Source organism: Agelaius phoeniceus, chromosome 2 (assembly GCF_051311805.1).
Source record: "Agelaius phoeniceus isolate bAgePho1 chromosome 2, bAgePho1.hap1, whole genome shotgun sequence".
NCBI classification, from domain to species: Eukaryota; Metazoa; Chordata; class Aves; order Passeriformes; family Icteridae; genus Agelaius; species Agelaius phoeniceus.
Genome location: NC_135266.1, coordinates 1398137 through 1414384, shown reverse-complemented (window position 1 = coordinate 1414384; position 16248 = coordinate 1398137). Strand labels below are relative to the sequence as shown.

Sequence of the window (16248 nt, the reverse complement as noted above, 5' to 3'; positions counted from 1 at the left end):
GAACCTCCCACTTCCTTCTCCTCATCCCTGTCCCCCCCATAAGGACACGATGAACTTGGGAATCATGGATTCCTTGTCCAGTGTTGGTGGTTCAGCAAGGGAGGGGCAGGCCTGGTGTTAAATTAGGGATTCACCTTCCTTTGCAGATGGGAGCTTGGCAAAAACTATGGCAAGGCTGTTAAACCCAGAATTTCAGCTACAGACAAAACAACCCAAATTTTTCATTTATTCTCTTCTTTTGCTGCTGTGATGTAAAAGAAAAATGGAAATTTTGCTGTTGTTTGTTTCAAGGGGTGGATAAGAAACATTTTTTGAGAGGAAGCTTTGGATTTGGGATGAAAAATAAGCATTTTCCTGCCTTACAAACTTGTTTTGGATTTGTGTATTCCAGGAGGGAGCGTTTTCATGAGTTAACTATTAATTAACCAGTTCCATAATTAGTTTATTAGGTGTTTACCCAGTGAGCAGCTTTCCAGGTCAGTGATTCTCAAAGAGATTCAAGCAGCCTCTTTGTCAGCAGCTGGTTCTGTTTGTGTTGGCCAAGCCTCACTCCCCAGTTTGCCGCTCTTTCTTTGGGGTTTTGGGTTCCCCTGGGTCTGGGGTTCTGGGCAAGATTTGTGTGGAAAATCCCACACAGGTGGTGGCAATGAGGCCTTTTCCTGCAGGGAATTCCCTTCCTGGGATGGGGATGCCTCAGTTTCCCTGTGGATGTTCTGGTGCTGGGAAAGGGAAGGAGCCAGGAGGTTTCACCTCTGGTCCTTCTCACTTTGATCAGGTTGGACTCAGGGATTTGCTTTTTGGGTGTTTTGGGCTTTATTTTTGAGGTGTTGGTGGAGTGATAAAAGATAATTGAGTTTATGATGTCTCTGACCTTTTGTCAGCAGTGATTTTTAATATTTACCTGACTCCTGTTGTGAGATAGTTTTGTGTATCCCAGGATTTATCTGGGATAAATTCTGAATTTGAGCAAGGGATTGGCAAGATTCCCTCTTCACTTGGTGACAACATTGTGACTTCCACCTTAAACCTTCTTCTGCTCCAGAGCCAAGGATGTTTGTGTTCTGCAAAAGCAGGAGGATTTAAAAACTACAGCTGTGGTCCTCAAAAAGTGCTGTGGAGGGTTTTTTACTCACCGTGTTCAGCTTTGTCTTTGTCCTGGGGTAGCAGTGAGGACGTGCAGGGTGGGTGGAAGAGCTGCGTGTCCAGAGCCACCTCTGATCCCTGAAAATGCCTCTTCTGGAAGGGACACGTGGCTTAGGCCAGTCTGGGTGGGACAGGAGGCCCCTGGCAGCTGGGCTGGATGAGGAATTGTGTGTGCAGCAGGAGCAGGGCAGGGATTGTCCCTCTGTGCTGGGACACCTCCAGGGCTGGGCCCAGTTCTGGTCCTGCAGGAGAGGCCTGGAGGGGCTGGAGCGTGTCCAGGGCAGGGAACGGAGCTGGGCAGGGGCTGGAGAATCCCTGAGGGAGCTGGGCAGGGGCTGCAGAATCCCTGAGGGAGCTGGGCAGGGGCTGCAGAATCCCTGAGGGAGCTGGGCAGGGGCTGCAGAATCCCTGAGGGAGCTGGGCAGGGGCTGCAGAATCCCTGAGGGAGCTGGGCAGGGGCTGGGGCTGGAGCAAAGGAGGCTCAGGGGCCCTTGTGGCTCTGCACAAGTCCCTGCCAGGAGGGCACAGCCGGGGGGGTCGGGCTCTGCTCCCAGGGCACAGGGACAGGAGCAGAGGGAACGGCCTCAGGCTGGGCCAGGGCAGGCTCAGCTTGGACAGCAGCAGCAATTTGCCCATGGCAAGGGAGCTCAGGCCTTGGCAGGGGCTGCCCAGGGAGCTTTGCAGTGCCCAGCCCTGCAGGTGTCCCCTGCAGGTGGCACTGAGTGCTCTGGGCTGGGGACAAGGTGCCCATGGGGCACAGCTGGCACTCCATGACCTTGGAAATCTTTTCCAGCCCCAGGGATTTGGGGATTCTCTAATTCTGGGAAGTTGGCTGATTTTCCACTCCAGCTCCTTCCAGAGCTGGGACAGGGACCCCAGCTGACCGTGGGGACATCCCAGCCCCTGTGTTGTGCCCAGTCTGTAAAACTGGGGAAGAATGAGGAAGAAGGGGGAATATTCCCTCCATGTCTTTTTTCCGCTGCATTTCATTATTTTTCCTTTGTACTCTTAATTAAGCTTAATGAACATACAAAGTAAATTGATGAAATATATTCACATCAGAAAGTCATGGCAGAAACACAACTTGGAGTTCCTGGGGAGCTCTTTCTCAGCAACTTCCTGATAAGGACAATTTTGCAGTGTTACCTTGAAGCCCTTACTAGAATTTGTTGAGGTTGGAAGAAGAGTTGAATTTTCTGGAGTTTCGGGGAAGGTGTTGAATTAATTCTGAGGCTTCACTGATTCTGAATTGACTCTGCCTGGAAAGTTGAGGACTCTCCATCCCTGGCAGTGCCCCAGGCCAGGTTGGACAGGGCTTGGAGCAGCCTGGGACAGTGGAAGCTGTCCCTGCCCATGGCACTGCATGGTCCCTAAATCCCTTCCAACCCAAACCCTTCTGTGATGTTGTGGCCAATTGTTACTTTAACTGTTTCTAGTAATAAACCATTGAAATGACCCTAAATCATGGAGGATTTGGTTGCTGTTTATTTCAGATTTAAAAGACACCTTTTTAGGCTTCTTTTTAGAAATTCTGAAGGCTCTCAGTTCTCTAAAATGAATTAAATTCAGTGTTGGGATTGATGTTTTAATTTAACTGTGGGTCGGTATTTATAGAATACTTGTATTCCTTAGATTTTAGTTTAATTTCTTCTACAATCTCCTTTGATCTTAAAAGATTTGTTAAAAATTTTAAAAAATCCATCATAGAATTTCGATTCTTTGAAGAAGAAAGGTGGATTTGGGAGCAGAAGAGTTCAGGCATCACTTTGAGTTTAAAAGTTGCTGCTTCCTCTGCATCCAGGCCCGTGGGCTTTCTATTCACATCTGGTTCTTTGCCTTTCCCACCACCCAATGCTAATTAAAGTCTGCTTTGAGGATGGGGTGCTCATTTTAATTCAGAAGTAATTTTGATCACTTCCCCCAAGTTATTTTTGGTGATGTGCCTGCTGTAACTTTCTATTTTCCATTTCTGGAATTGTCTCTCCTGCTTCTGTGTTCACCCAGTGTGAGCTGGGAACATGGCAAGGTTGTCATGGTCAGGAGCACCTGGGCTTTCCCATTTATCCTTTATTCTGGTTTTGGGGAAATGGTTCTGTTGTAGATACAGAAACCTCTGTCCCTGCATCCTGCTGTCCCTAAAATCACCCAGGGTTGGGGCTCCAAGAAAGGGCTGGGAATGTTGGGATGAGTCCAGAGGGGCTGGAGCCGGGCTGGGAGAGCTGGGGGGGCTCACCTGGAGAGGAGAAGCTCCAGGGAGAGCTCAGTGCCCCTGGCAGGGCCTGCAGGGGCTCCAGGAGAGCTGCAGAGGGACTGGGGACAAGGCCTGCAGGGACAGCACCCAGGGAATGGCTGCCAGTGCCAGAGGGTGTCAGGACCCAGGACATCCCTCTGTCTGTCCTGAGCAGCCCAGACCCCTGCCAGGGGTCTCAGAGACCCTGGCACAGAGCCCAGAAATGCCCCTGTGGTTTTGATTATGACCCGTGGAGCAAGTTACCAAGCTTAGATGAAGATCTGCAAGCCATGACAAATTAAGGAGAATGATAGTGAGTTTATCACAAGGTGAAAAAGTAGATTTTGGGGTTTTTTAGAATGGAGATTCAGGGGGCAAGATGGAGGGATCTGGGCATGTCCAGTCTTTCTTCTTCTTCTTCTTGGCCTCCATCTTCTGGGTGTTGTTGGCACTTTTAGATTGGTTTAGAGTAGAAGCTCACTGTCTAACATAGGGGATAGGTATTGGGAAGTTATTGTAAATATTGCACAGACAGTTTTTAGTACAAAGACATAACACTGCCCTGGGGCAGGCAGAGTGCTTCTGTCTGTCCTGCTGAGCGGACCTTGGCTGGACAGGAGAAAGAATTTTATAGATAAGAAACAATGAACAACCTTGAGTCCAAGGAATGAAGAGCCCTGACTCTTTCTTCAAGCACCGGGCTGGGAAAAGAGACTTTGTGACACATCTTGGGGTCACTGTGAGCAGCAGAGACCCGACAAGAGGGCAGGGCTGGGTGGGATCTTGGCAATGAGGAATTGTTCCCTGGCAGGGTGGGCAGGCCCTGGCAGTGCCCAAGGCCAGGCTGGACACTGGGGACAGTGGGAGGTGTCCCTGCCATGGCTGGGGTGGCACTGGGTGGGCTTTGAGGTCCCTCCCAACCCAACCCAGTCTGGGATCCCTCCCCATCCCTGAACTTCCAGGCAGGTTTGGATGTTTTCCCCATTCCCACTTTTCCATTTCCAGCTCCAGCCCAGCCCATTTTCCCCAGGGGTTCAGCCCAGCTCCCACAACTGCTGTTTCCTTGGAATGCTGCATTTATCTGGATTTTGACCTTTCCTGGCTGCCCTGAGTGGTTCTCCCCAACCTGGGGCTGGTGCTCTGGGTTGTTGGTGCTTTTACAGTAATTGCAGAGTATTAAAAAATTTTCAGTAATAATTTCTAATGTTTTATTAAGTAGTAAATGACAGCAAGGAAATGGTTTTTCCCCTTAGTTTTGCTGCTTGGAATTGCAGCTTCTTTCTAAACATGGATTTTGCCTTCTTTGATTTCCACCTCAGGAAATAATCCCAGACCAACCTTTTGTAACTGCTGAGCAACCAAAAAAAGACATAATTTTATCCTGCTGTTACTACATTGAAGGGATAATCAAGAAACTGGGATGGAGTTATTCCTGTTTATAATTTGGGATGTGCCCACTGACTTTGAATGCTTCCTGTTGGACTGAGCAAGTGGCCAGAAGAACTGTCCTAGAGAACTGTCCTAGCCCTAAAGCTACTGAGGGTTTGGTGTTTGCTTCATTTTCTCCCTCCAAAGGCTCTCCTTGGAGGAGGTTTTGGTGGTTGACAAAGTTTTTTTTGTAGCCAGTGCTGGATTTTCTATCCCTTGGACTTTTCTGGGGGAAATGAGGTGGAAAAAGGAGCAGTGGAGCCAAGTCCTTTCACACAGCTCTGCTTCCAGGCGGGTGGCTCCTCGTGTTTTAGGAGGCATCAGCATTCCAAAGGCTTTATTTCCACATTTGGTTTGTCTCCAGGCTGCTCTCTGAGCTTCATGGCTGATGGTCATGCCTGAAGCCACTTTTCCAGCAGAGAATTCCCATTTTTCTCCCCAGTTCCCTTTTATTTATACCTTTCCTGATTGCCAGGTGAGTCCTATGGGACTGACAGAACCCATGGGAGCATTTTTGTTCCCTCTTATGCAAAAAATCCCCTGAGGATGAGGTGCTTGGTGCTGCTTTGATGGTTCTTTTGGGGCATTTGTGGCTTTAATCCTGGGGGGAACGGATGGGGCACCCCCAGGTGTGCATGGAACAGCTCCTGCTCTTGGGTGGGATTGTGCTGAGCTGACAGACCTTGAGGAGAGAGGGAGAGGCCAGAATCACTGAATTGCTGAGGTTGGAGAAGACCTTTAAGAAGATCCAGTCCAGCCATGGAGCAGCACCAGAGGTGTGCTCACCTTTAAACCAAATCCTCAGGGGCCACAACCCCACATTCCTGGGACACCTGCAGGGCTGGGCACTGCAAAGCTCCCTGGGCAGCCCCTGCCAAGGCCTGAGCTCCCTTGCCATGGGCAAATTGCTGCTGCTGGCCAAGCTGAGCCTGCCCTGGCCCAGCCTGAGGCCGTTCCCTCTGCTCCTGTCCCTGTGCCCTGGGAGCAGAGCCCGACCCCCCCGGCTGTGCCCTCCTGGCAGGGACTTGTGCAGAGCCACAAGGGCCCCTGAGCCTCCTTTGCTCCAGCCTCAGCCCCTGCCCAGCTCCCTCAGGGATTCTGCAGCCCCTGCCCAGCTCCCTCAGGGATTCTGCAGCCCCTGCCCAGCTCCCTCAGGGATTCTGCAGCCCCTGCCCAGCTCCCTCAGGGATTCTCCAGCCCCTGCCCTGCTCCGTTCCCTGCCCTGGACACGCTCCAGCCCCTCCAGGGCTCTCCTGCAGGGCCAGAACTGGACACAGGTTTTGAGGTGGGGCCAATTGAGGACAAAGTGCTCAGGTTGTCCCCTCACCTGTGGCTGGTGTGACACCTGGGGCTACCTTTGCCTTGGTGGGACCTGTGGAGTTAACAGGTTTCTTCTGGGCAGCTCTGAAATATGTGGCTGTGGAGGAGTGGGGAATTTGGATTTGTAGATAAAAATCCTTTGGTTCTGTCTTCCAGGAGCCTTCACCCCTGTCTATCCCTGTAACTGTGCCTGTGGCTGTCCCTGTCTGTCCCTGTGTCTGTCCCTGTGTGCAGAGGTCAGAGCAGGCCCAGGCTCTGCTCCAGGCCCAGCAATGGCCCCAGAGCCACGGGCAGGGCCTGAGCCCAGCAATTCCCCTGCACAGGAGGCACAACTTCTGCCCTGGGCAGGGACCGAGCTGGAGCAGAGCCCAGAGAGGGGCTGGAGTCTCCTCCCTGGGACATTCCAGAGCCACCTGGCCCCACCCTGTGCCCTCTGCTCTGGGTGACCCAGAGGTGGCTCCAGGTGAGCGCTGTGGGCCCTTCCAGCCTGACCCTCCCAGAATTCCTCACAGAACTCACAGAATTCACAGAATCCCAGAATGACCAGGTTGGAAGAGACCTTCAAGTCCAGCCCAGCCCCAGCCCCTCAACTGAACCCTGGCACCCAGTGCCACATCCAGGCTTTGTTAAACACACCCAGGCATGGGGACTCCACCACCTCCCCGGGCAGCCATTCCAGAACTTCCTCACCCTTGCTGGAAAAACCTTTTCCCTTCTCTCCAGCCTGGATTTCCCTTGGTGCAGCTTGGGACTGCACCTTTCCAGAGCAAGGTGACAACTTGTGAGCCACTGGTGTGGCCCCAGGTCACTGCCAAGGCTGCCCAGGGGTGAGAGCAGTCGGGAATGGCTCTGGTTCGCCCTGGGGGCAGGAGGGGTGTCCAGAGCTGCAATTCCAAACCAGGCTGTCCTGCTCTTGAGAGCTCTTCCTCATCCCCTCTGGAGCAGCAGCTCCATTGTCCCCTCTTCCCTCCTCAGGGCTCTGGGACTGGAATTAGAGCTGGGCTGGGGAACTGGAATTAGTGCTGAGCTGTGGGACTGGAATTAGAGCTGGGCTGTAGGACTGGAATTAGAGCTGGGCTGTGGGACTGGAATTAGAGCTGGGCTGGGGAACTGGAATTAGTGCTGGGCTCTGGGACTGGAATTAGAGCTGGGCTCTGGGACTGGAATTAGTGCTGGGCTCTGGGACTGGAATTAGTGCTGGGCTGTTCAGGAAAAAATGTAGTGGCTCCCGAGCTGGGAGCCAGGCAGGCCCATTTCCTCTGTCCCCAAGTGGGCTGGCTCTGAGGCAAACCAAGGAACCTGTGTCTGTGGATCTCTTGGTTAGCAGAGTTCAGTTTATTTTTAGTTTGGGTGATGGCTTTAGGCAAGCCAGGGTAAACCATGGCAATTTTGGGAGAGGGAGAATGAGAGGGATTATAGTGACAAGCTTTCCAACCCAACAATTAGTTGATGTTTTCAGAGTACGGCCACAAGTGGGGATGGTTGCAAATTTTACAATCCTGAATGTAGAAATCTGTGGCTTTCTTTTCTTGTTCTTTCTCTCTGGTTTTGTTTGTAAATACATGGGGCTCAAATCTTTGGCTTGGTTGTGTTCAGAAACTGCACCTCACATTGGCCTTGCAGCACTCAGGGAATGTGCTGATCCCTGGGCATGTGGAAAAGAGACAAAACCCTCTGTGTCACTTGTGGGGTGAGGGATGGAGGGCAGGGAGTTTACCCCACAATATTTTATTGGATTTCATTGAAATCTGCATGGAGGTTAGAAGGGTTTGTCATTGCTCTCCACAGCTCCCTGAGATGAGGTTGTGGAAGGGCTGCCAGAGCTGCAGGAGCCTTTGGACAACCCTGCAGGGACAGGATGGGATTGTTGGGGTGTGTGCAGGGCCAGGAGCTGGATCAGAGATCCCTGTGGGTCCCTTCCAGCCCAGGATATCCCATGGCTCCCTAATGTTGCACAAGTGCAGTGTACATAAGGATATAAATGACATATATAATTTAGAGATAATGGTGCTAATTGCTGGCTCCATACCAAGCCATGGATTTGTGTTTTCCCCACACTGATCACTTGAAATATTAATGAACAACAACAGTGCAAGGACCCCAAATCTGTTCCCAATCCATCATTTTCCTTTGCTAGGAATATTGCCTTGTGCAAGGCTCAGAACAAGTGATTCCAGGTGAGTCAAATCCATGAACTCATCTTCTTTTTGCTGGGGCCTGACTTGGAAATGGCAGGAAATGTTCCTGGGGAATTGCCTGCTGTCACTGACATATTTTTTGAAAAATACTTTTGCTAAGATTTTTTTTTTTCTTGAGAAGCTGGGAAGCTTCAGCTTCTCCATGTTTTGTTACTTTAGAATGTGATTTAAAGAATTGTTTACTTAGTATGTGAATTGGTTTTACTTGATGAATAATCACAAGTCTAGCTGTGTTGAGACTTAGTTAATCAAAAGATTTTATTATTCATTCTTTTCTTTGCTAGCTTTTTGATGTTTGTTTGCTTTTTCTTTAGGATAGTTTTAGTATATCATAATATAATATAATATAATATAATATAATATAATATAATAATAAAACAATATATAATACAACATATAATTATATTATATTATGATAATAGATATGATATGATATTATATTATATATAATAATTCTATATTATAGATTATATATATAATTATACTATCATTATATAATCGCATTATAGATAATTATATATATAATTATTATAAATCATATAATATATAATATTATAATTATAATTATATAATATTATAATTATTATAAATTATATAATATATATTATATATAATTATATATTAAATATATAATTATACATAGTATAATTATATTATATGTTATTATATATTATTATATATTGTACATAATATTATATATAATAATGTATCTAATGTATAAATATACTATATTGGTATATTGTATATAAATGTTAATATAATATAATATAATATAATATAATATAATATAATATATCTGCCTTCTGAAACATAGAGTCAAGATTCTCATCTCTTCCCTGGAGACCCCCAAACATATAATATAAAATGCTTCTTCCCTGGTCCTGGAGACTCAAACACCACCACAGCCTGCTCCTAAAAATTCTCTCCCTCAATGCTTCCACTTTGTCTTCTTGGGTTGCAGCACCCCCTGTCCAAGTGCTGAGCTGTGCAAGTGCAGCTGTCCTTTCCACCACATAAACCACCCAGATTTCCAGCAATTCCTGACTTTTCTTTCTTTCTTTTCCAGCCTGAGACAGCAGCCGTGCTCAAGCGCACCGTGGAGGCTCTGATGGAGAGAGGAGCCATCGTGAGGAGCCTGGAGAACCTGGGGGAGAGGTCCCTGCCCTACAAAATCACCAAGCACAAGGAGCGCCACAAGAGAGGGGGGTACGTGGTGGCACCTCCTCCTTCAGTCCTGTCCCTGCTGCTCCTGGAGCAGGGACACCAGGACCAGCCCTTTGCTCTTCTGGGCACGTTTGGGTTGCAGGTGGGACCTGGGAGGGCTCTCAGCAAGGAGCTGGGTGGTTGTTGGGGACTGTGTGTGTTCTGTGTGTTTTATTCTGAGTGCTGTCAGTTTTGTGGTGTTTGCACTGCAGAACTTTCCCCAACATAAACAATATTATTATTTTTAAATGACTATTTTTAGGCTGTTTTCTGATAAAGCTCAGCCTAATCTCCTAGTTCGCAGAACGGGATCCTTTCCTCCAATGTTAATAATTAACATTAAAGTGCCCTGTAAGACTTGGTTGTGTTCCTGATACAGTTTTGGGGTTTGATAAAGTCCAGAATCATGGAATGGTTTGGGCTGGGAGGGATTTTAGGGATCATCCCATCCCACCCCTGCCATGGCAGGGACACCTCCCACTGTCCCCAGTGCCCAGCCTGGCCTTGGGCACTGCCAGGGATGCAGGGGCAGCCCCAGCTGCTCTGGGCACCCTGTGCCAGGGCCTGCCCACCCTCAAAAGGGAGAATTTCTTCCCCATATCTCACCTCAATTTCTCCCATTTTAGTGGGAAGCCATTCCCTGGGTGCTGTCCCTGCAGCCTTGTCCCCAGTCCCTCTGCAGCTCTCCTGGAGCCCCTGCAGGCCCTGCCAGGGGCTCTGAGCTCTCCCTGGAGCTGCTCCTCTCCAGGTGAGCCCCCCCAGCTCCCCCAGCCCCTCAGTTAAGGGTGTTTAAGGTAATCCTGTGTTTTATGGAAACACAATAAATGGAAATTACCCCACAGTGCAGAGGGAGGTGCTGCAGCTCCCGTCCCATGCCCAGGGTGGTTTTGCTCCTTGAGGCCACCTCTGAAATGGCTGCTGCCTCTCCAAGGCCTGGGAGATGTTGCTAAGCAACCCCCACTGCTGGGGCTGTCTAATCCTAATAACAATTAACAATTAACAATTAACGAGCTGCTCCCGATCCTGCAGCATCCAACAGGAGCTTGGCCAGCCCTGTTCTTCCATGAGGGGCTCTGGGGAAGCTCAGGGCACTCCAGAGCTGCAAAGTCCTCCTTGGATCAGCTTTCATGGGCTCACTCCTGGTTTCATTCCCTCTTCTGAGCACCTTGTGGTGCTCCTGCTGAGTGGGAGTGGTGAGAGGGGAAGGGAGGATCTCCAGCACACTCCTGTTCCATCAGCCTGGGGAAGAGGAACTTCAGGGAGGCCTCAGAGCCCTTCCAGAACCTTAAGGAACACTTTCAAAAGGAGGAAAGAGGACTTTCTGCAAGGCCATGTAGTGACAGACAGGGGGAATGGCTTCCCAGCGCCAGAGGGCAGGGTTGGATGGGGTGCTGGGGAGGATCCCTCCCTGTGGAGGTGAGGAGGCCCTGGCACAGCTCCCCTGGAGAAATGGCTTCTCTTCATCTCTTCTCCAAAGTCCTGGAGATGTTCCTGTCTTCTGTTGAAGAACCCAAACCCTGGCCTGTAGAAGTGCTGCCACCCAAGCCAAAAACTGTCATCCAACCTCTGCACTTCAACCCAAAATCTCTGGAATTTCATCCCTGTGCCTTAGCTCCCCCCTGGCACAAGGAGAGGGACAGCAGCTCCTTGTTCTGCCCTTGGAAAAGGCTTTCATGTTTATAAAATGCTTCTGCTCTGACAGCAGGATGAGGTAATCACTAATTCTGTCCTGAGACAGGAGTTTCTCAGCTCCCATGGGCATGCAACAGGATTTCATCCTCCATTGCAAAACTGCCAGGGTCAAGGCATGGTTTGGAAAAAAACCCACAGGGAGCAGGAGAGCAAAACAGGCACAGGCACAATGGCAGTGCCTGAGGTGGAGTCAGGGATGGTTTGGGTTGGGAGGGACCTCAGAGCCCACCCAGTGCCACCCCTGCCATGGCAGGGACACTTCCCACTGTCCCCAGGGTCCAGCCTGGCCTTGGGCACTGCCAGGGATCCAGGGACACCCTGTGCCAGGGCCTGCCCACCCTCACAGGGAGGAAATTGTTCCTAACATCTGATCTAAACCTGTGATTTTTCAGTGTGAAGCCATTCCCTGGGTGCTGTCCCTGCATCCCCTGGAAATTGTCTCTCTCCAGCTTTCCTGGGGCTCCTGCAGGCCCTGCAAGGCCACCCTGAGCTCAGCCCAAAGCTTCTCCTGTGCAGGTGAACAATCCCAGCTGTGCCAGCCTTTCCTCCCAGCAGAGCTGCTCCATCCTCTGCCCATCCTGGAGCCTCCTCTGGGCTCTCTGCAGCAGCTCCAGCTCCTCCCTGGGCTGGGGCAGCTCTGCAGGTGGGAAATCACCTGAGGGGCACAATCCCAATCCCTGTCTCCATCCCAACCCCAATCCCTCTCCTGATCCCAGCTGGGCTCAGGGGGCTCTGGGATGGGGCAGATCCATCTTTCCCCCCCCCAACACTTCCAAATCCTCCCAGAGAGCTTTGAGCAAACCCCTCCTGCCTGCAGAGCCCTCAGAGCAGGTGGATTTTGTGTGCTGAGTAAAACAAGGCTTTAGTAACCAGTAATTGCAACCTTCAGGCAGGAAACCATAAGGTCAAAGCCTCCTCCTCCTCCTCCTCCTCCTCCTCCTCCTCCTCCTCCCAGGTCAGATGTCCCCAAATATTTCTCAGTCCCTGTTCCTGCCCTCCCTGGATGTGGCAGGATCCAGATCCCTGCCTTGCTGAGAGGAGCAGGATGGAGGGAGGTGCTGCAGGACATGGCTTGGGTGCCTCTCTTTGGGATCTCACACCCAGGGCTGGCACTGGCAGCGCTGGGAATTCCTGAGGATTCAATTCCTGGAGGTTTTCCTGTGGAATTTGCAGCCCCATGGACAGGCAGGGTGGGCTCCTGCTGGACCATCCAGTATTTTATACTGGAAAATAAAACATTCAGGAAATCAAACATTATCCATTAATAGAAAGTGATAAATCAGTTTTGGAGCCACCTTTTAAAATCAGCCAGTTCTACTTTACAGCAGCTGTAAAAAAAAAATATTTTTTTTTTCAATAGGACAAAGTTAAAAAGAAAATAAACAACTTTTACAGATACCTTTAATAAGACAAAGTTAAAAAGAAAATAAACAACTTTTCCAGACACCTCCCTAAGCTCCTGGACTTTCCATAAAATCCTGGAATTTTTTCTCCTCCCCAGCCAATTTCTAATTCTCCTGTGTCCCTTCTGGAGCAGGTTGGTGTGGAGTGGGACACTGGATAATCCAGAATATTCCACCTTTCCTTAGTCTTGGTTTATTCTGAATTATCTTAAGAGGCTTCTGTGAGAATTCTCATGAGTGTCTGGGGGGAGCATCTTGAATCTTCCAAAGCTTTTAATTTTTTGCTTGTTTTAGGTTTTTAATATTTTTAAGTTTGGTTTTTTTTTTTTTAAATTTTCTTGACTCTTATTTAACTGATTTATTTTAACTGATTTATTTAACAGATTTCTTTTTCTCTAGCATATAGTTAGTTGGAGATTTATTTTCCTATAGCATGATTAACTGATTTATTTTCCTATAGCATGTAGTTAGTTGGAGATTTGGGATGGACACTCAATCCATTATTTCTTGGACCTCCTGGCTGGTGAATTATATGCAAATGAATCTAATGTAATTATCTAAAAATGAATGGAATGGGGCTTGGACTCAGCTGGGCTGCTGGAAGGTTCCCTGCCCATGGAATGACCTTTAACTTCCCTCCAACCCCAACCATTCCCTGATTTTCAGGGCAAAGCTTGTGCAGGTTTTGGTGGTGATTTTAGAGATAGGGAAAGAGTTGAAGTAGAAAATACAAATTGATAAAATCAGCAGGAGGGATGGTTTGTCCTTAAAAAAGGGCTTTTTTTCCCTGAGCTCTGGAGTGCTCCAGCATATCTGGGATATTTGGGATATAAAGTGAATACAGGCTTGTTACAAACTGAACAATATCCAGGAGACTTCACAGAGAAAAGGCATTTTCTGGCAATTGCTGTGTAAAGCAGATTTCTCCAAGCCTGCCAAGGGGGGTTGTGGCCCTGAGCTGTCACTGGCAGGAGCAGTGACTCTCCTGAAGCCCTCAGATCCTACAAACAATGGGATTATCCTACAAACAATGGGATCATCCTGCTAACAATGGGGTTATTCCCTCTCAGGAGATCCTGCTCATTGAGGATGAGGTGTTAAAATTTAGGTTTTTCTCTGAAATGCATCCCTTTGGGCATCCTCCTCCTTTTGTTTTATTTAGTTTTTGGAAGACCTAATATTGACAGGTTTTGCCTGTAGGCCATTATGAAAATTTGGTCGTTTTGAAATGATGAAATGAGTTTTGGGAATTGTGCGGATTCATTAAAGAATCAAACTTTTCAATCCCTGATTTACTGATCTTTAAACTGAATTAGCCACTCATTCACATTCCTTTTATTCATAGCGGAACACGAATAGTTTGGTTTTTAAGTATTTCAGAGAATGATTTGAATTTATAACAATTCATCTTGTGGCTGGATAAAATGTACCAAGAACCAGGTTCCAGGTATGGAAATTTAGGTGAGGCTTTGAGCCTGACCTGCCCAGAATGTGCAAAACCAGGGGAAGAATGTATTTCAATAAAGATTCCCAACCTTTCTCTCCTGCTGGGCCACAAATTTGTGCCAAACATTTCTTTTACTCCTTGTTATTAAGGAGCTGCATTTTAATTGCTTTTAAGGTGCTTGGTGGTTTGGTGTTTCTTTTGTCCCAGAGGTGTTTCTGGCTGGCACAAACAAAACCAAACTGATTTAAATAAGGTGTGTGGCAGCCTTTTGAATGGAAGGAATGTTGAAGCCAGGCTCTGTTTGCTGTTTGAGATGCTCCAGGAGCTCTGAATCCCTCTCCAGGCTGGGGCAGATTTGCTCAGGGCTGAGCTGGAGCAGATTCCAACAGGTTGTAAAGTGATAGTAGCACTTTGTGGTGGCACTTTGTGGTTCTCTGTTTGCTCTGGCCCTGCCCCAACCCCACCCTTGTGCCTCTCCCGGGCTCAGGGGGTGTTTGGGGTCAGCCTTGGCCTGGGGGGGTTTGACTTTGGACAGGGTCAGTCAAACCTGATCCTTTGGACAGGATCAAAGGCAGCTCCTTGGGCTGGGGGGTTTGACTTTGGACAGGGTCAGTCAAACCTGACCCTTTGGACAGGATCAGTCAAACCTGATCCTTTGGACAGGGTCAGTCAAACCTGACCCTTTGGACAGGATCAGTCAAACCTGATCCTTTGGACAGGGTCAGTCAAACCTGATCCTTTGGACAGGGTCAGTCAAACCTGATCCTTTGGACAGGATCAAAGGCAGCTCCTTGGGCTGGGAGGGTTTGACTTTGGACAGGATCCAAAGGCAGCTCCAGAACAACCAGGAAAAAACCAAAATAGGATCCACACATTCCTCTGGGGAGGTGGTGGCTCCAAGGATTTGCAGGCCAGGGATCTCTGAAGCTGCAGGAGCTGAGATGGGGGATTGAGGTGGACCTTGGAATTCTGGGGGTTGGAATTTCAGAGTTTCTGGTGGTTTTTAGCCCCACTCCAGTGTTTCCATTCTAAACTCTGGAGCAAAGGTGATGGAGCTGAGCCTGCTCAGGGTTTGGGAACTGATGGAGCACCAGGGCCTTCCCTTCTCTTGGTTTTGGGATGTGTGGGATTCCCTCTGTTAAATCTGCCTGGGACACAGGAATGTTTCACACCTTCCTCACCACATTTTTATCATTTAGTTTACTTTATTTTATTGAGTTGCACATTTATTTCAGGTTGGACACTGGGGTTGGAGCAGCCTGGGACAGTGGGAGGTGTCCCTGCCATGGCAGGGGTGACACTGGATGGGTTTCAATTCCCTTCCAACCCAAACCATTCCATGACTTATGACTTCTCCAGCAAAATTCTGATTATTCATAACAATTTCCATGTTCTATTTGCCAGTTTTTCATTGCCTTGTTGTTTCTTTTTTTTTTCTTGCTTTCAAATTTGATTTTGAAAAGATGGCAATTTTCTTTTGTTATTTGCTTGCTTTGCCTCTTCATCTTTTTGTTTTGCTCTTCACTCACAGTTGTCTCCTCAGCCCCCGTGCTCTCTGAAATAGCAAACCCAGGGCTTGCTTTTGTTCTTGCTGAACTGCATTTTGGGAATTGATCAGGAACTATCACCCAGGAACTGCATTTGGGGGGTTTATTGGGAATTACCATGCAGGAATCACATTTTGGGGGATTTATTAGGAATTATCACCCAGGAATTGCATTTGGGGAGTTTATTAGGAATTATCATGCAGGAATTACATTTTGGGGAGTTTATCAGGAATTGCATTTTGGGAGTTGATGAGGAATTATCATCCCAAAAATGCATTTTGTGGAGTTCATCAGGAATTCTTATCCAGGAATTGCATTTTGGGGAGTTCATCAGAAATTCTTATCCAGGAATTGCATTTTGGGGAGTTTATCAGGAATTCTCATGCAGAAATTGCATTTTGGGGGGTTCATAATGAATTGCATTTGTGGAGTTCATCAGGAATTATCATCCAAAAATTGCATAAATTGGGGAGTTATTAGGAATCTTCATCCTTAGGAATTATATTTTGAGAATTTATCAAGAATTACTTCCCAGGAATTGCATTTGGGGAGTTGATCAGGAATTATCATCTAATTTGGGGTGCTCATCAGGAATTATCATCCAGAAATTGCATTTTGGGAGTTGATCATGAATTAT

At 48.1% G+C, this 16248-nt stretch overlaps 1 protein-coding gene across 1 annotated transcript in view; it reads left to right on the top strand.

Annotated features, from left to right (window-relative positions):
- Positions 1-16248, top strand: part of MRPS6 (mitochondrial ribosomal protein S6) — a 47173-nt gene that overhangs the window by 22072 nt on the left and 8853 nt on the right. The window contains exon 2 of the mRNA XM_054654997.2: positions 9386-9525. Within this exon, the coding sequence (XP_054510972.1) occupies positions 9386-9525 (140 nt within the window). The remainder of the gene's footprint in view (positions 1-9385; positions 9526-16248) is intronic.